At 33.9% G+C, this 21,247-nt stretch overlaps 1 protein-coding gene across 1 annotated transcript in view; it reads left to right on the forward strand.

The window, feature by feature from the left end:
* Nucleotides 1–21,247, forward strand: part of LOC118749276 (protein furry-like) — a 1,083,341-nt gene that overhangs the window by 776,356 nt on the left and 285,738 nt on the right. Inside the window, exons 18-19 of the mRNA XM_036484076.1 lie at nucleotides 1,364–1,498; nucleotides 8,090–8,261. Of these exons, the coding sequence (XP_036339969.1) occupies nucleotides 1,364–1,498; nucleotides 8,090–8,261 (307 nt within the window). The remainder of the gene's footprint in view (nucleotides 1–1,363; nucleotides 1,499–8,089; nucleotides 8,262–21,247) is intronic.

Below are 21,247 nucleotides of genomic sequence, written 5' to 3' on the forward strand. Positions count from 1 at the left end.
GTATCACAATGGATTCCAAACTCAATTTCAACCATCATATTAATGTTTCAGTCAATAAAGCCAAAGGCGTTTTTGCATTTGTAAGGCGATGGTCAAAAGAGTTCAAAGATCCTTATGTTACAAAAGCTCTTTTTACCAGTTTAGTTAGACCTATACTAGAATACGGATCTATTGTTTGGAATCCCCGCTACCAAGTTCATTCAGAAAGGATTGAATCAATCCAAAATCAATTGCATTGCGTAATTTTAACTGGGATTCAGATTACAATCTCATAAATTTGCCTACACTCGCAAGTCGTAGAGAAATGCTAGGTATAATATTTATCGTAAAATTAATGACAGGCTTGATTAATAGCCCGGCCCTCCTGGCTGAGGTAAATTTTAATGTTCCTTCTCGAGTGTCAAGACACTTTCGACCTCTATTTTTAAAGCCATGCAAAACTAATTTTGAACTAAACGAATCATTCCGTGGTTTATGTCAAGATTTTAACTGTCATTCCAGCACGTTTGACGTATCGGACTCGATTTTTACTATAAATAAAACTATTATTTCCACTCTCAATAATTGAAATACTATCTTTAGCATATCCAATCAGCTGATGAATTTGATTCTGTAGCTGAATAGTTTTAGATCTCGATACTTAACAAAATTTCTATCAGCTGTTCGTCGAACTTTCAAGTTTCTGCAAATTTTCTGTTGTATTTTGGATTTTGTAAATTTGGCTAAAGGGATCTTTTAAATTTTCTTTAATATCTATCTTACACGTACATTAGAATAATAATAAAATTAATGTTTTTCATTTCTAATAATAGCCTTGCCCACCCATGGTTTAGTGGTTTACTATTTAATTGACTTAAAATTCAGCTTTTTTCAAACAATCCTTAAAGTACTCGCACTGCTTATTTTTTAAATGTCCAGATTATGCAACATAAAAACTATCGCAAGCGCCAATTCTTTGATAACTTTGCTCTCAGCATGTTCAAGAAAAATATCGTAAACGCCATTTCCCCTTTAGACAATAGGGTATGCAAAAAATAAAAGAAAGCGAGCATTCAATAATGTTGTTTTCGATTTAAATCCAAATAAGTTTTTACACTGTTTAAGGGAGAATTCAAAAAAACTCTCCTTTAGAATTTATCTTTTGTCGCTGCCGATAAAATAGCAATCAGGGGTCGATATGTATGTATATGAGTTTCGTCGAAAAATAAGATCATGATCCGGAAGGTGTATTTTGGCTTAAAAACTCCAACGCTTTTGTAATTATAATGAGTTTATAATCATTTGTTTTCATTCCATTCACTAATCCTTTGCTGGCAAGCATATTAATTTAATTATGTATTATATTTTGTGGTATATTTTGTAGTTTTCGGATTCACATCCCCGTGACGTTGAAGAACTTTGGGGCACACTCTGCCAATTCTGGCCAAACAACCTCAAGGTCATCCTACGCTACTTGGTTATCATGAGTGGCATGGCGCCGAATGAACTTTTACCATATGTAAGTGGGTAAACACAGCACAATTTTCACAAATTAAAAAACACCTCTTCAAATCCATTGCATGCATGTATAACAGCTTAAAATGTACATATGTACATATATGTGTATGTACAATAGACTGATTAAAAAAAAAACGATTTTTAAATTTATGTGCGGTGATCAAAATCTTTGAAAGCAACATGTTGCTGAGAATTTGAGCGAAATCGGTGGCCGTTTAGGGGTTGCTCAATGCGATTTTCAATTTTTACCATATCGCGCACCCGAAATACATCGTCGTCACAAATATCGTCTATTTACCACAAATATTGAACTAAATGTCTGAAATTTTGCACATACCATTGCTAAAGACCATAAAATCAACTAATCTAAAATTTTATGTAAACATTTTTTCGCGTTAATAAATAATTAATGGTTAACTAGCGATAATTAGTTATTTGATAATTATTGATCCCACTAACTTTTTGAGGTAAAAATTGAGAAGAACCTTTAGCACACCTTCACAAACTGTAATACAACTACAAAAACATCCGCACTTGTAATTTGTTAGAGTTAAAAGACTTTTTTAACTTTTGGGGCTATGTGGGCGGATTAAAATCGTTCCAATTTACGTGTAGGAACGCCTACCACTGTACGATGAAACACTGAAGGAAATAGCACAAAGCAGCCCGGATAGGACGATCATACCAAAATGAAGAGAAACTAAAAAAAGAACAACAGGGGTTAGTCCAAACCGATCAAAGCAACCAAAAGAGATTTTCCTTTGACATCGCAAAAAGTGGAGTGACTCTTGTTCAAGAGTACAACAATATCTTATCCAGAAACGAAAAGCAACAACAAACTTTACTTTAACAGTTAGCGAGCACCGAAAAAAGTTCAAAGATGTTAGAAAAAGTACAGTTATGAAGATATGAATGATTTTTGCAATAATTGTCTTCAGTTGCTTATACATAACACAGGGTTGGTGCGGCAAATGTAAAATCTGTTTTTGATAGACTTTTTTGAGCTGATTACGAATCCGTAATTATAAAGATTCCATCACGTACAGATTTTGAGAAAATCGTGGTCAAAGTGTCAAAAAATCGGGTTTTTTTCAATATTTGAGAAGGTCGAGCAAAGAGTAAAAATGTGGTAGAACCTTCCACTTAGGCTTAACTTAAAGCTAGAACCCTAGGCTACTGCCCCTAAAAAAGCCATCCCTGCACCTTTACTTGATGGCCATTTATAGTCATTTGTTGAACAATAAAAAAAATGCTGGCAAATTGTGCTATTGAAAAAAAAATGCTGCCAAAATCAGTTTTTGCTGTTCAATAAACGACTATAAGTGATCTTGAGGTCAAGATGAAGAGATGGTATTTTGAGGGATTGTACTCGAAAGTTCAAGCCTTAATTTAAACTTAAGTGGAAGGTTCTATCACCTTTTGTTTAATTGCGGTAGGGACTCAAACTTCTCCAAAAGTCAAATTTTACTGCTCAATAAATGACTATAAGTGACCATAAATTTAATGTGCAGGAATGGTATTTTCAAGGATAGTAGTCGAGGGTTCTTGCTTTAATCTAAGCCTAAGTGGAAGGTTCTATCACCTTTTTAATCTTTGCTAGAGCTTCTCAAATACTGCAAAAGTCCGATTTTTTGACACTTTGACCTCGATTTTCTCAAAACCTGTACGTGTTGGATCCTTTGTACTTACGGATTCGTAATCAGCACTATCAAATCTATCTATCAAAAATAGCTTTAACATTTGCCGCACCAACATTTTTTTTTCATTTTTGTTGGTCTGTGTAATTATCATTATTTGCCCATTCTCTGACATTCCATTGCAAGAAAGAAACATCTTCAAAGCCAAGTATTACAAAAAAATAACACCCCCATTCTGCAACACTTTCGTATTCGGATTTTTCTACGATTCGTAGAAATGGTATGCTGCAACCCGAATCGTATCTTCGAACTTTCGAAATTCGTAACAATGGCATGCCTAAAAACGAACGAGTAAGAAGTTGACAGCTTTTTTGCGTAATTTTGTACGAAAACAATTCCGTGTCGGAAACGAGATAAAAATTTAGCAAAAAGATGTAAATCGATGTGTGTATGCAGGAATCATTAGTGGTGTGCTTTTAAAAAGATAAATTTGCTTTTTGCATGTACATATGTACGTATATTTTTATCCACTGCTTTATATGAACGAACAAAACAGAATGTTTGTTGCCCTTTATCGAGAAACTTGGGTACGGTTTAGTTTTTTGTACATGAACACATGACCCGAATCTAAAAACTTTAACATGCACGGATGGTCAAAGGATTAGACTTTCATTTAAAACAAAGGTTCCAAATTTCCGAGCTCTAGTTTATTAATAAATTCGGTTTTAACCGTGCACTTTTTTTGTAAATTCAGTGGATGTCGTAGCCGAGTTATATGCACAATAAATGTTGTGTACCTTTAAGTGTATAAGAGGGGCTTCCGCCCTCTTCTCCGGCAACACAGAAAAGAGAATTCTCATTAGCAAGGCTTATAATCCCTAAGCGCGGCCGAAGGCAGAAGCAAGCGCAACCAGGTAGTGGATTAACAAAATGCATATTTTCAATGCCTTGGAAGCAGTTATTGCATTAACTTGATTGAGGACCAGTTCTTCAGGCATAGGAGGAATTATAGCTTGTGGCTCAACAATTCAACACATAGATGCGTCCATGGTTACTATGCCCGACAGCTACGCATACCTTTGTGAATCCATTGCCATATCGCGTTCTTACTCCGCTGCTATAATTCCAAATGCATCAGAATCTTTAATTTTCCTCAAAATATGTAAAATCAACCAATTTTTCCTTCATACAGCTGATTTCGAAAATCAAATGAGAGCTGGCATGTCGATTTTTCGTTTTTCGTAACGTAGCTACGAATTAGACTATGTTCAAACAGGCACCTTATTGGCAATTAAGAACCTTTTCACCAATTTAGGCCTTAATTGTTACACAATTTATCATACGAAAATTCAAATTATTAATTGCCAATTAATAATTAATTGACAATCAATTTGTGTCAGATTCTCTATGCAACTGCAGGTATGTTTAATTTTGACTTGGAGGTATGTTTATTGAACAAAGAGCAATCAGCTGTTTGTTTCTGGTCCTATTTTACAGCTGATATTCCATCAGGGATGGAAAATTAAATTATAAAATTGTACCTAATTTACGGAAACTTTACCTAAAAGTAGATATGTATTTATATAGAAAGAAAAATAGGAAGTAACGATTCCCATCGATGCCATATCAACTTCTATTCTCACATTAAACAAATTTTTGGCTATGAAAAGAATCTCTTGGAGCAGCGCGAGACAAAAGTATGTTGTAAAAAAGGTGAACCACTTTCCTCCTAGTTGTTCGATCTGACGTTTTAAAAAGAAATATTTTGCATCTATCTGGCGAAATCAACTACAGTTGCGTTACTTTGACCACTCTTCTGATTCATTTGTGTGCGTCTTCACAAAGGAGGGAAGCTATTAGACCAGTTGCCCGCACCAGAAAATGCATTGAAATGTCCGTAAAAATAAGAACTGATTTCCTGATAAGCTATTTGGCTACGTTCCAAATGTACCTAAAATTGTGTGTTTGTACCGAATTTACTTTCAAACTAAATAAAGGTACGATTGTAACAACTTTTCCATCACTGTAGGTAATCTAACAGCTGATTTCGTATCGCTAATTGGGGAGCTGACGTGTGTGTGAACACCAGACTCAATACCGCAATTTAAAGCTTAATTGCCTCAGCTAATTGGCCTGTTTGAACATAGTCTTACGAATTACGAAAATTCGGGTTCTAGAATAAGGGTGTAACATTCCACTTTGTTTTTGTTGTTTATTATAGTTTCTGAAGGTGTGCTAAAGTTTTTTCTCAATTTAGACCTCAAAAAGCTATTGGGATCACTTGTTATTAACTAACTAATTTTCGGTAGTCAACCATTAATTATTTATTAACTAGCCGACCCGGCGAACTTCGTCCCTCCCATAATTAGATTTTTAATTTAATCGTTTTGGTCCAACATTTTCTCCAACATTCCACGATATCCATTGGCAAATTCATCGGCTAAGATTATGGTTTGGTGGTCGTTTGCCGCCTTAAATAAACTAACGAAAGTATTATGTCCATGAATAAGTTCCCCGGCGGCAACAATGATCCGGATCTATAGTGAATTTGCCCTAGAAACTTTATCTTATAGTTGGTGGCAATTTCAAAATGGATGCGTATCCTTGTTCAACAGAAATACAATATACATACATAAACTGAGATGAAATACCTTAAAACCCAGTTTCACGAAAGCAATTTAAGCGAAAAATTATTTTTTTTCTGTCAGGTTCTATATTAAATTCAATTAAAAAAATAAACCTTCATTAAATTGCTTTTATTAAACTGGCTTTTAAGGTATTTCGGCAGGTAGTGGTTTGAGATTTACCACTGCACAAATCAACCCTGGTATGTCCGAATGAAGCTCTAACGCATAATAATATTAGCAAATCACATCCATTAGGCCAATCGTAATACACGAGATTTCGATATACTCAATGGTGAAACAGGTCGATTTGGCCTGACATTCACGGCACCTTTTCTCACTTGTCGATTTTTAGTAGTAACTCGACCTCAGCATCACCTCACATCTCTTTTTTGCAACTGGACTTCCTTTCCCGTTTCCAATACATGTTTTGAATATTCGTCAAATCGGATCATAAAAAAAAAGATTTTTAGTAATAACTCAACTCCAGCGCCAACTGGCGGGTTAAATTGTGAAACTAAACTATAAAGAGACTCACTCAAACACACACACACAACTTTTTTGAAATCCCTCCAGCCATTTAGGATTTCACTCACAAACATACCTACAGAAGAATTATATACACATTCAAAGATAAGGAAAAGTCAGTACGTTTGTACTTTGCCATGCCCTCTTTTCAAAGAGCCTACTTTTCTCCATGAGTATGGTATTGATTTCATATATCTCCATACGAAGTTCCAGTACTGTACCATGAACACTTCCAAAGATATGCAGTGTGAAATCCGGCTTGTATGGTAGGTGCCATGCCCTCTTTTCCAATAGCTCCATATTTTCTCCATGACTGTGGGATTAATTTCATATATCTCCACACCAAGTTCCAGTACTCTACCAAGAACAATTCTAGAGATATGCAATAAGAAAAATTCGACTTGTATGGGAGGTGCCACGCTGGTATAAAGTTCCAGTACTTTACCACAAAAAACATTTCCAGAGATACTTATTATGAAAAATTCGGTTTAAATGGGAGGTGCCACGCTCCCTTTTCAAATAGTCCGAATTTTTCTTCATGAGTATGCGATTGATTTCATATATCTCCGCACCCAGTTCCAGTGCTGTACCATGAACACTTCCAGAGAAATGCAGTATGAAAAATTCGTATTGTATCGGAGGGCCCACGTGCTTTTACAATAGCTCAAATTTTTCTCAAGAGTATACCAAGTTCCAGTACTCTAGCGTGAACATTTCCAGAGATATACCGTGTGAAAAATTCGGTTGTATATGAGGTGCCACGCCCCTTTTCCAATAGCTCCAATTTTTCTCCATGAATATGTGATTGATTTCATATATTTTCGTACCAAGTTCAAAAATTTTACCATGAACGCTTCCACTACTTACTTTAGTTAGGATTAGACATGGGTTAGCCAAGGATTAGAAACATGAGCCTCTTAACAGTAATAAGGGATTTGATTTTTTTTAATTTTGAGTTGCGTCGTTATTGCAGAGGACCATCGGTATGTGAATTTATATATTTCGATAAAGAAATAAATTCGAGCATAAATACGATTTTTAGTCACATATACATATTCTTTTTCCTGTTATCAATACATATTTTGAATCTGAGGATAATCGGACCATAAACCCGATTTTTAGTAATAACTCGACTCCAGCGCCACCTGGAGGCTCTTTTGCAATGGTATTTCTTTTCCTATTGTCAATGCACATCTCAAATATGAGGCGAATCGGACCATAAATACGGGTTTTACTAATAACTCGACTCCAGCGCCACCTAGCGGTTGTTTTGATAGTTATTCTGCTATTCGGAAGGTAGACAAATTCAAGAAACAAATATCATAAAAATCGGTCCAGCCGTTCTTGAGTTATAAATGGTGTAACTAACACGACTTTATTTTATATATATAGATATGAAAAATTGTTTAAACTCAATTTTAGATAAGTCGATTTTATGGTCTTTAGAAATGGTATGTGCGAAATTTCAGACATTTAGCTCAATATTTGTGGTAAATAGACGATATTTTTTACGAAGATGTATATCAGGTGCGCGATTTGGTAAAAATTGAACATCGTATTGAGCAACCCCTAAACGACCACCGATTTCACTGAAACTTTCAGAACCATGTTTTTCTTGATGCTTGCAAGGATTTTGATGCATCGCACATAAATTTCGAAAAATCGATTTTTTTGAATCAGTCAATCATTTGTGTATATAACATATTTATTGGGGCCATATACTTGAATAAGCCATTTTCTGAAACATGTCCTTTTGTGTATATTAATATGCATTTATTTTCATGTGTTCGTATTTACGAATAGGCGAAACGCGTGGCATTGTATCTCGCCCGCACTTGCCCCGACCGTCTTTTGGACGAATTAATGGTAGAACTGCAAACTGTGGAAACACTTAATTGCTTAATTGAGCGCACCGAGACACCACCATTTTATCGCCTAACAAGCATGCGGAAAGCTTCCAGCCACTCTGCTGACGGTAAGTTCACCATATGGTTAACGCTTTTTTTTTACGGTTGGTTGAGACCAGAGGTGTTAAAAATACTTGTAAAATTATATATACAAATATGTACCTTAGCCCGGCCAAGTTACACATTCAAGGTTACAATAATTCGCATAAAGCTGAAAAAGGGTAAGAGTGTTGTGAACACCATTATGAATGAAATGTCAAAATTTATTCAAGGTCAAAGGTCACATAAATTAATTTTTTTTTTTTAATTTTTCAGCGAAACGGTAAGGTTTGTCACAAAAATAGGTGAGACGAAAGTGTAGACCATCAAATTATCTATAAAAACCGTTATAACATTTTTCTTCCTGAGAATTACCATTTTTGAGATATAGCGATTAAAAAATTGCACATAATATTAGGGCTGCCAGATATCCCTGTTGCCAAACCGGGACACTTAAGGGGGGCGAGGCCTCTCGTTCCCTTCCCTTTTGTTTCGACAAAAATTACGTACGAAAGGATGTAGTAAAATTTTATTTTGACAAACAAAAACAAAAACATAAAAACATGCGATCATGAGATCATTACAACGTACACTAGCAAAACAAAACAATTTATCACAACGACGTCGTTTCCGACTCGTTTTGGTGAAAAATTTGTTCGCCGGCGACGCACTGTGGTTCAATGTAAAGCTAGGGTAATTTAATTACATTTTTTGTTTGTAATTTTTCAATAAAGTTTTTATCAAATATACAAGAATATTGTCTACTTAAGAGTAAATACAACTTTGTTTGAAAAAATTTGGCTACATATAAACATAACGGTATCCAAAAGTCATAGTAAGCAATAAGTGAAAAATGAAATTGTGCGTGCAATGAAAACTGAGTATTTTTAAGGCTCAATAACTTGTTTAAAGAAACTTTGTTTTAACTTCATTTCTTTCTCCGTCATTGTTTTAAGTAAGAAAATCCAGGAAATGTGAAAATTATTACCGAAGTGGACGCACATATTTTTCTGGAGCTGATAAAGTTTTAATCTTTTTGGTGAGTACCAAATTATTATTTTTTTTTTGGTTTTGTAGAAGAAATCTTTCTTATATGGCGGAATATAGATCACTTACTATACTTATTCTCTCAATAGATGTATGTATATACTAATAGAATCCACACAAAAATTCTGCGGCTAGCTGTGGCACCCATACATTTATTTTCGATTTTCAAAATGACTCCTAAAATTTCAAGACAGGAAATTTTAGATTTTTGGCTGTCGACCCCTAAAAATGAAAGACTTGATGGAATAATGGATTTTGTACCAGTTTAGGATGTAGTGATAGAATCAAATTTGTTAAATTAAAATCATACGTGCGAAGTTAATTCAGAATTTGGACCTAAAGTGGACAAAAGTTTTCCGAAAAAGAGAGCGGGTTGTTACTGCAAATAAAGATTGGCTCGAATTTGAAATAGACTTGTCACAATTTGTGTGTTCTAAGTTCGGTAAGCCGACATTTTCTGCTGGTAGGCCAGCTAAAAGTTTTGAAGATTGTTGCCAAAAAGTTAAAATGAAGAAAGCTAATGAGCTTTCGGAAGTTATCGAACCAGATGTATTTCTTTTTGGCCACTGAACTAAAAATCACCGTCGGATGAAAAGCACACTTCGCCGGCGGGTCGCAAAAACGACTCACCTGCAGCCCGAAAGAACAATATACCAGCGAACTGCAAAACGACGCTCAAAGTTGCTAGAAAATTAAAAACAATTTTTTTAGTTTAAAATAGTTTAATTTAATTCATTGAATTTTTTTCAAAGTTTTTTAAATATACATAAATGCTGTACTGCGAATTCAATCCATATGAATTTTATGACAGAAAATGCATGCTTTGAGCCACTTCAACCTTGTATCCTATTATATATACCAAACTTCAATGGACTTTAAAACTGCTTCATATGTGTTTCTTTAATGCAGAATAAAAATCTTAAAATTTTTATAAAAGCTTGTTAATTTTTTTTATATGTACTACATGCATAAGTATATTGCGCAATTTTGAATTTTGAACTATATGGTCCTTGTTAAAAAATAAACCCAATTTTTATAAAGATAAAGATAACTAAAATGAAGTAACAAAAAAATTAATTGTTAAAACTTATCAATATGACAGATAGTATATTTATGCAGACGACTGTGAAACATTTCTTTTATTCCGTTTTGAGATCCTGTCTCCAGCATAATGGAAATATCTTTTGGTTATTCGCTCCATTATTTCCACAGATTCGTTGAATTTTTGCTGGAACGCTTCTGAAATAATATTAAAAGTATATTAATCATTTTTGAGAGCTGGGCATCAACAATTAAAGCGTACTTCTAATTGCCGCTGTTGTGATGAGATGCCGCTAATTTTCTCCACTTTGAGTCCCTTCGGTCACCTGAAAAAGACTTGCGTGCCAAATGAACTTTTCTCTCAAAGTTTACACTGCTGGAAAATGTCAATACGGATTACAATTTAAACACTAATTAATCCGACTAAAGTAAAATCTGGGGAAAATTAACAATAAAATACTTTTTTCGCAAAATCTATAAAGGATCGTTTTATTTCTCAAAAAACTTGGGTAACAGTTGTTCGTCGCCACGCTGTAAAGTAAAAGTACAGTTTTCTACCAACCTCAACCTTATTCCCACAAATTTTATTTTTGATTAATGAGGCCAATAGAGTGAACTTTACCTTTATAAAAAAACATTTTATATGAAAAACATTATGAATACTGAAAAAAAGATGTAGGTGGCTTAATTTTCTGAGCACAAGTGTACATTGTGGATTCCATATTCTGTCATGATAAAAAACTGTCATAATAAAAACGGTTTACTATCCAAATGAATGACTTTTATTGATGCTTAGATATATTAAAATTTGGACGTGGAACTTGTCCAACCTAGACCGAAGGTTCCTCAAAAAACTTGTAGGTTCGAAGAAAAGGATTCGTTTCGAGTTTACCCAAACGACTTCACCAGACGGACGTCGCAACGACTTCGATTCGATGAGAAAAAACGACGTCGGAACGACGTTGAATTTTGTATGGAAAAAACGACTTCGTTTCGACGTCGTTTCGAGTTCACCCAAACGACTTCACCAACGCGACGTCGTTTCGAGTTCACCAAAACGACTTCACCAGAGCGACGTCGTAACGACGTCGTTTCGAGTTCACCCAAACGACTTCACCAGGTCGACGTCGTAACGGCTTCACCAAAGCGACGTCGTAACGACGTCGTTTCGAGTTCACTAAAACGACTTCGCCAGAGCGACGTCGTCTTTGCACTGTGGCAAATTGGGTACTTATGGACAGCAATGTTTTCATGTATGTACATATGTTTGAATGGTTGTATATATATTTGTATGTATGTACATATGTTTGTGTCTGTACATATGTTTGTGTACATGTATATATGCACATATGTAGTACAAACGAAAATAAATCTAATAAGCTGCTCGTTGATATACATGCGAACTGTACTAAAAATTATGTGTTTGTTGTACGTTTGCTCATGGTTGTCATTGTGCGTGTAATTACATAAGTGTTACGTTCTTACATTTTCTAGGAAGGCTAATAATAACATTGTATACGACTACGAGTTAAATAGCTGCGCATTATCCAGATGCAATGAAATGAAAGATTTGGGTGTTATCTTTGATCCGAAACTTACTTTCTCGAAACATATAGACTATATTGTATCCAAGGCTTTTGCAATGCTAGGGTTTATAAGAAGAAATACCAGAGAGTTTAAGAATCCATTTACTTTGAAATCTCTCTATATTTCACTAGTCCGGAGTCGCCTTGAATATTGTTCTCTAATATGGAGTCCCTATTACGACATACATTCAAATAGAATAGAACGCGTTCAAAAGGTATTCACAAAGATCGCTTTGTGTAAGTTATCGTGGCATAGTTTCGTCCCCTCTTATATTGAGAGGCGGAAGTTACTTGGATTGCAATCCTTGCATGACAGGAGAACGTATTTCTCTATAATTTTTGTATACAATATTATTAAAGGTCGTATTAATTGTACGTATCTTGCAAATTTGCTCAAATTGTATATTCCACCGCGAACCCTGAGGAATAATCGGCTGTTTGAATGTGCAACGCACTCTACGAATTATGGTGATAATTAACCAATTTCTAGATGTGTTAGTCTTTGTAATACATACTCAAGTTTAACTGATTTTGATCTGAATATTAATAAGTTTAAATTAAATTTGTTTATGCAATTTAATTAATTATTTTAATAGTTCTAATTAGTCTTTAAGAATTGAATTCTGTAGACTGTAAATAAATAAAAATAAAAATTTTCTAGAGTAGTTTTGTGCTCTTGCTATCTCCTTGTATTAACTCGTCCTTCGTTGGTATACTCTGATGAACATATGTGAGGATGATAGCAAGACCAACTTATTATAAGGTACTGTCACAGGAGCAGTTGAAATTTTCGCCCGACTTTCTTAAAGAAAGCCATAAACGTAGCGACCGTTGGTTCAATTTGGTGTTGTTTTGCTCTACATTGCACCGTTTGTTGGCCTGTTGAATGGATAACTCAGCCGAAATAGGTACGTGCTTTCGTTGAATTTTATAAATGTAAGCCGAAACTATGAAATTGTAAAAATGAGATTTTACAAGGAGACTGCTCGCAAAATTGCAATGTTTGTGGGCAAAATGTCCAACTTGATTGCGGATTGATTTGAACCAACGTTTTCGGCTTGAATTATGTCAAAAGGATGTGTTTGTTGTAATTCATTCTGTAATTTTCTACCATTATGCGTTGGCCAATTCATGAAATCATTTCATTCGTTTGTGTAGAAACTGAATGAATGAACACCGTTTGGTGATTTCAATTAACGCGAAATAGAGTTTATGCACTTAGTTTTTACTCAGATCGACGAAATGATTTCGTGAATTGGACTACACATACATGTGATACTTATGCTTTTAATTTATAAGGTAATTTTATGTTTTTATACTCTTGCTACCACATGAACATATGAATTCGTGATAGGAATATATGAATTCTCCTTGGAAGATAGAAAGCGGGTAAGAATAAATTCCGAACAAAGGAACTTGTCTTCTTTCAGCTTAAATAAATGCATTTTGCAAACAAAAGTGCGTACGTTCCTTAGTGCCTTGGTAATGGCGAATTCGTGAGGATCTATTGATTGCATTATAAACATTTTAATTTATTTGTTAAACATACAATTACTTCCATTACAACCCGGTCCTATGGATGCTAGAAGCGCGAATTCATATAAGGTGATGTACCGGAAAATGAATAAATAAATTATATGTATATCAGAAAATTAATAAGATGAAATTAAATTATTGTTGGATTTCTGACCAAACCTATGTATGTAACTCAATCGCCTAATGGTTTGCCGAACCGTAAACATATGTTTGCACATCCAATTTCGTGAGTAGGTACCTGGTACTCACACCTTTTTTAAGAAGTTTCACTTCTATCATGTGTACGGTGTTACACACGCATTTTTTTTTGTATTCCTATTGGAAGCCGCTGTGGTGTAGTGGTTAGCAGTGCGCCCTACGATTCCGCATGGCCTGGGTTCGAGTCCAGTTTCCGACCAACATTAAAAAAACAAACACTATTATCCAAAAGTAAATTGCAAAAAGCAATGTGTCAATCATTAAGAAGACGAAATCAGGCTCAATATAAAAAATAATTTATTTTAATGAAAGAAAATAAATAAGAATGAGCTTTAGTCTTACCAAACGAAAACCATCAGGCAATTTGTATTGCGGTCAAACATCAAATATTTGTTCTGGATTATTCGGTGTCTCGAATGCTGTTCAAACGTGTTGCAGCGCACGCGCACCAGTGTTTGACTTTTTTCTGATAAGCCTTTCCATGGAGATCATGTGTCAACGCTCTATATGCAACAATAAAACAACAAAAATCAACAAAACAAAAGCAAAAAAAATAAAAATTATAATGCACTCACTAACCTTTGCCAGCTAGCAATCACAGGTAGCAATGTTTACAATTAATCTAGCTCGACGATTGATTAAAAAAATCAAATCTCAAATTAATATTGTTGTATTTTTGACCCAGCAAATTCCTCTACAAGACGTTAAAATTTATATTATACGTCTGAAAGCAGCCAACAGGTAATTTCGCAATGACACGCGGTACATAAAAATATGATGAAATATTAAACTGCCGGCAATTTAGTATATTGCACGAAATATTCGTTTCTTGTACGAATTCAAAAAACGTGCTTTTGGGGCATTTCGCGTCAAGCACACGGGAAAAAAGGGTGATGCTTTTGAATTCCTTCATATTTTGGGTAATTGTACCTGTGTGAAATATGAAATTGTGTGCATATTTTTTTCTTTATATGATCGTTACTTTTCGAGTAGTGGACTTCCAAAGAATAGTAAAAAATAAAATTAGGTTTTTTCTAAAGTATTTTTTCGTATTAAAAAATAATTAAAACAAGTAAGAAAGTTTGAATTCGGGCGGAGCCGAACATTAAATACCCGGCGCAAGTATTAAATATATGTATGTTTTTCACCTTTCCTAAAGCTACAGCTATATGTTAAGCCGGGGTGTGTCAATTTTGAGTAAATTAGTGTCCTTAAATTTCGAATAATGAAGTTTCAAGCATTTCTGAAATTTACCGTTATAGCAAAAGCGACCGTAATTTTAGTCCGATTTCAAAAATTTTCAACGGTATGCTTTTATGTGGCAAGTACAATAACCATACTCAGTTTGGTACAAATTGGTGGAACGGTTACCGAGATACATATATGTGATCATAAGCGGGCGGTGCCACGCCCATTTTCCAAAATTTTATTTAATTTATTTATTTAAACGTATTTATTGGTAAAGAATTGTTGCAAGCATCAATTTAGAATAAATTAGCTTTAATATTTACTGATTTATCGAAGATTTTGTATTTCTCTAAATTACCGTTATATGGGATGTGGGCGTGGTTATTGTCCGATTTAAAAAATTTTCGGCCATTTGGTATGTACCAAAGCAACAACTGTGCCAAGTTTGGAAGAAATTGGTGCAGCGGTTACCAAGATATACACATGTAACCATAAGTGGGCGTGGCTACGCCCATTTTCCGAAAATTTATAATTTTCTTATTTTTCGTCTGAAATTCATTGTAAATATCAATTTTGAGTTAATAATCTTCAGTAGTTACAAAAATATCGCAGTTTTCGTATTTCTAAAAATTACGGTTATATGGGAAGTGGGCGTGGTTACAGTCCGATTTCGTCCATTTTCCATACCAACCTACCCTGGATACATGGAAAATTTCGTTACGATATCTCAATTTTTGCTCGTGTTATCGTGTACACGGACGAACGCCCAGACGGACGGACAGACAGACATGGCTTAATCGACTTCTCTGTTCATTCTGAGCATTTATGTATACATTTGTCTATATCTATCTCGATTCGGTTTGGCTGTTAGAACCAACCGTTATGTGAACAAAGTTAATATACCCTTGGGCACAAGTGCGCTCGGGTATAAAAATGGAAAGCCTGGGCGGCATTTTGGACAACAAAACTACATATAATTTTCTGCAAAATCACACTGTACGATTTCTTCACCTTCGTCTAAATTTTCCCTAAGACTTTTAAAATAAAGCGACTGTTCTTCTGCAATGTAAGCATGTGGTTTCAGAGTGTAGACACAAACTGTCTACAAAATCGTCACTGGACAGAATTTGAGTTGAAATTGTGAAGCAGTCGGTGCCAAACCAATTTTTAAACTGCACGTAGCATCATACTTAGTGCGAGGTATATGTGAACAAGTTTACGTACCTCCCAAACTAATGCAGATCACACTCTAATAGCCTTATTCATAAAAAAAGTAGCTTTTAAAAAGGGTTATAAATTGATAAATGTATGAAAACGTCAATTTATAAAGCTCTTTAAACCTAATTTATTTTTTATGAATAAGGCCATACAATTTTTAGGGTATTATAATTATACCTAAGGCTATATTTTGAAAAAATAAAAATAAATTTCAAAAATATTGGTCGAAGTTTCTCCAATTTAGATTTTAAATTTTCACTTCCGGTGTGGTTTATCAAAAAGATTTTTTTTTTTGGAAAATTGATTTCGCATTTTGAAAAGCGAGAAATTCTCTCACAAAATCGCAAAGTTTACAAATTTTTTTAATTTTTTCAATACGAAAAAATGCTTTAGAAAAAACATAATATTAGTTTTTACTATTTTTTGGAAGCCCATAACTCGAGAAGTAACCATCATATAAAAAAAAGAATGTCCACACAATTTCATTTTTCATACAGGTACAATTACCCAAAATGTGAAGAAATTCTAAAGCATCACCCTTTTTTCCCTTCCGCCTTCGTACAATATACAAAATTAATAATACAGAGTTTTGTTCAGTAATTTACGCATATTTTTTGTAAAATAAACGAAAGTTTTCATAAATTGTACTGCAAAAACGCCTTACAAAACTCCTTTCGTTATATTTACGAATGGTTGGTAAAATCTTGTTTCGTTGTGAAAAATGTGTTCGTATTATGAACGAAAGTTTCGTACGTTGTACGAAAACCAAGACTACGAAAGTTTTCCGTAGCATTTTTACGAAATTTTCAAAAAACACACTGTGCGAGGTGTGAATTAAAAGTAATTGGAGAAAATTATTCACCAATTACCCTAATGCAGAAACAAGGGAGCTGCATTGAGGACACCAGTAAGAAAATCATTCAAACATGCAGATGTTCCAAGTGCCCAAACTCCATTGCCTCTTTCGGACGCCATCCCTACGCCGAAATGTCCAAATGCAGATGCTATATCCTCAATGACGTATCCAAATTTCACTCCAACCTTTTATGTGATTAATGATCTTCAGTAGGGATGTTGCGAATGTGGAATTTTAGACATCCGCGGATGCGAATGCGGATGCGAATACCTAGCAGCTAACATCCGCGGATGCGAATGCGAATGCGGATGTCAAGTATTTTTAAGAAATAATTAGAATCTGGCATACGGTTGCCAGACGTACTGATTTTATCAGTAAAGTACTGATTTTTCAACTCTTGTACTGATTTTATTCATTTCTTCAATCAGTACGCTAATTCCTGATTTTTCAAAATTTGTACTGATTTGTACTGAATTTTATATTCAAACAAAATACTTTAGTATTTTCTTGAGGTTTTTACATAAAGGTGGAACTTCCTTAAACTATACTGTAAAAAATAAGAAGAAAATAATTTAATTATTTATTTATTTATTTATTTACTTAGTCTACAGAAAAATGTTTTCTTACAGACAATTGAGATAAAAAGATTTAGATATTTAAGTATGTATGATACATTACAGAGTGAACTAGTTATACATATTAACTTGTAAAGATAATAATGATATACAATAGCAATTTGGGTAGCTGGCGAGGCCTAGCCTCCAGTCTACTTTTGTGTGCGGCAGGCGGAAAGACCTAGTTTATAGTTGACATGTTTTAGATAATGTTTGATATGCCCAAGAAATTAATACAACAAAAAGATCAGGCGTTTTATGGGCATATCGCCGTCGTTACGTACCAGTTGCGATAATATCGAGCCGTAACCGCCAAAATAACGTAAGCGACATTGTTTTCAAAATTTTATTTTTGATGCAGAAACGCATCTAGATACTCTAGGAATATTTCTGCATCAAAAACAAAATTTTGAAAAAAATGTCGCTTACGTTATTTTGGCGGTTAGGGCTCGATATGATGGAGCTTAAATTATTTAAAAAGAAGGCTTAAATTTTTGTCGAGTGTTGCTAGTTATCTCGAAAATAACTTTCAGTGTAATAACAATGAATTTCAATATTCAAATGGCTTTTGCCTATAACTTAAGACTCCTTTTTCTCAATTGACTTTGTAAAAGGGTTTTGCATACAAGACATAGAGTTAAAAACTCTTTATAGCGAATTCTTAGTCTTTCACAGTTTTTGCGTAGTTGAAAAATTATTTAAGCCATGAGGAAATATAGATGAACTCCTTAAAAAGTGGTACTTTTTCACAGTATGAGATGATCTTAAGAATAAAGTTTGTTTCCTGGCGCAATGAGAGAAACCGGCTTCTAATTAAAATTTTTGAAAGTGAACTTCAAATTAAAAGTAATTTTAAAATTAAATGAATAGAATGCTTTGACCATTTATTTAAACACTAAAAATGGAAATGATTTCATTATTGCTATTCAAAAAGTCACAAATATAAAATAATTTATTGGCTCCTGTTTATAATAATGTTAAAATGAATAACAATTTTATTTTTTATGAACTATATTTTATTTATATACCAAAATATTGTTAAAAACAAGAACTCAGGCGTTTTAAATTATTTTCTGTTACTTACTTTCATAATTTTGCTTTCAATAAAAATGTACTGAAAAGTACTGATTTTTTAGCATGAAAAAGTCTAATGTACTGATTTCGCGCATAAAAAATCTGGCAACCCTAATCTAGCATAATGGCGAGATCGTTGTTTAAACAGCGCTTACAAGCCAAACCAGATGTGTTAGGTTTTTCTAAAGCTTTTTAAAAAGAACTCTTCATTTTCATTCCTTTGGTTGTTTCATCAGCATTTTTCGATTTCAGTTTTTGTAATTCATTTCTAATACTTTCTTCTGTGACTGCTTTGCAAATTTGTGCTTATAGCGAGATAAATAGGTGGATATGGAAAATAAATTATTATTTTCCAGGAATGAAAATTTCGAACAAAATTCTGTTTTCAAGGTCGTGGCTGCCAGCCAAATCGGATAGGAAGTTTGTTATTTAAAAAAAAAATCTCCGATAGTTACGTAATTCTTATCTAATTATAGGTCACACCTATAGCTTTTTAATTATTTCAGCATCTATTCTCTCTGTAGACGTTGATCATTTCTGCTGGAAATCCCTATTGAAGGAGCTTACTCTTTGACTTTAAGTAGCAAAGGGACAGTTTTACCACAGAATTTTTTAGCGAAGGATCCAATGTGTATCCCTATGAAAAAATATTGCCCGAGAAGTAAACAAAATTACTATTTTTTAAATTTTTGCTAAAAATAAATTCGCCAAAGAGCCCCATTTGAAATTATTGAAACGAATATATGTATAATCAAAAGCAAATCACGAAAATTAGGTTAAGAATTACAGTGCACACTTTCTTCTTTTGTGTCTAGTAGTTTTTTTTTAGGATTGGTCCAAAAAATCATAATAAAGATAGAAACCAATGTAGGTATTGAAAACACAGAAAAAAAAATATTGTTAAAAGGACTATGATAGCTCGGCTATATAGCTTAAGAAATAATATGTTTAAAAATATTTTTATCAAAGTTGATAAATACGACATTTGACCAGTTTTGTTACACAAATACTCCCACGACCACAGGCAAAAATATTGGCCACAATTTGTCATTTTGTTTGATATATATACGTTTTATCGGTGCACTTGCACAACATTCGCATTCGCAAAAGCTCCGCATAGATTATTGCGAATGCGAAAGCGAATGCGAATGTTAAAATTAATACGAAAACTCCGCGGTTGCGAATGCGAATGCGAATATTCGCAACAACCCTGATCTTCAGTATGAGGTATCTGTGTCCAACGAGCTTATTCTAGTAAATCAAACTCGGCTTAACTATATTGTTGCCAAACTGAGCTTGACTCAGCGTAAATCAGAAGAATTGGCTTCATTTCTGAAATCACGAAATCTCTTGGCGAAAGATACAAAAGTCACAAGTCAACGAAATCCCCAAGCAACATTTCAAAGTTTATTCGTTGTGAATGATGGAAAAACTTGTGTATATTAACCGAATGTCGAAAAATTGATGGACGTAATGGAAATAAATTATAAACCAGACGACTGGAGATTATTTATTGACAGTTCGACATCTAGCTTAAAATCGGTTTTAGTGCATAAAACCAATGCAAAACCTTCAATCCCAATTGCATAGAGTACCGAAACAAAAGAGACATATGAAGCATTACAAAATATTTTGCAAATGGTAGACTATGATCAGGGTAGCCAACTCATTTTTGAGAATTCCCAGATATCGACAATGAAATTCCCCGATTTTGCCGAAATTTCGTAAAATTACCCACCCAGGAGATATCCTTATTTAAAAAAAATATAGATTTTGATATATTGCTGCAGTGGAATTTTGACAATCGCTGCGCTAAATTTTTTTCGCTAAAATGCTCTAAATGAAAGCAGTGAGCCCTAAAAGTATACAACTTGGAAGAGTAACACATGCAATGTTTAATCAGCCAAATCTGGCAGTAACTATGTAGATGTTGCAAGTTGTTAGGGGCGTCTACCCTTCTTTTGAAGATTTTTGGCTATCAAATTTAGCGATAGCAAATGTCGGTATCCGGCTGCCGTTCTCTCTGTTTGTTTTATTTTTAAATGTAATTCATCTATGTATTCATAAACCCAACTAATCTTTTATAAAGCTAGTTATCAAATAAAAAACAAAAATTGAGCATATGAACATGTCGAAAAAATCTTAGTCGCCCCAAATTTTGACAAGTTTTCACAATTAGTTTTTCTTGTTATTAATTAGAGTTATTTTTTTATAAAAAATAGTTCATTCTTCAACAAAAACCGTATAAATCCGAGTTCAAATTTTGGGCAATATTTAAAAAAAAGTCAGCAAACTATCGTAAAAATTTCGAGCTTTTTAAATAGATTTTCCGGAAAGATTTTGAGTACGCAGTTTTGTAGCCCACTCAATTCTAGTATAATAAAGTACAAGTTTCAAGTGGTTAAAAATTTTATTTTTAAATTGTTTTTGCCGAAGATGTTGCGGTTTTCTTCCATATAAAAATTAACCTTGTTTATTCGTGATATGAAAGCAAATACAACAAAGACAATTCTAAAACTCAACAGTAATTTGCAGGGTTGCATAATCAGTGCTTTTAGGTGCAGTTACATTTCTTACGCAACTTTTTTAACTCATTATGAGCATACATCTATGTTTTTTTCGATTTGATGCATCGAAATATAGCATCGATCCATATC

This window comes from Rhagoletis pomonella, unplaced genomic scaffold (assembly GCF_013731165.1).
Source record: "Rhagoletis pomonella isolate Grant_MI unplaced genomic scaffold, Rhpom_1.0 Rhpom_scaffold_00014, whole genome shotgun sequence".
Classification (NCBI taxonomy): domain Eukaryota; kingdom Metazoa; phylum Arthropoda; class Insecta; order Diptera; family Tephritidae; genus Rhagoletis; species Rhagoletis pomonella.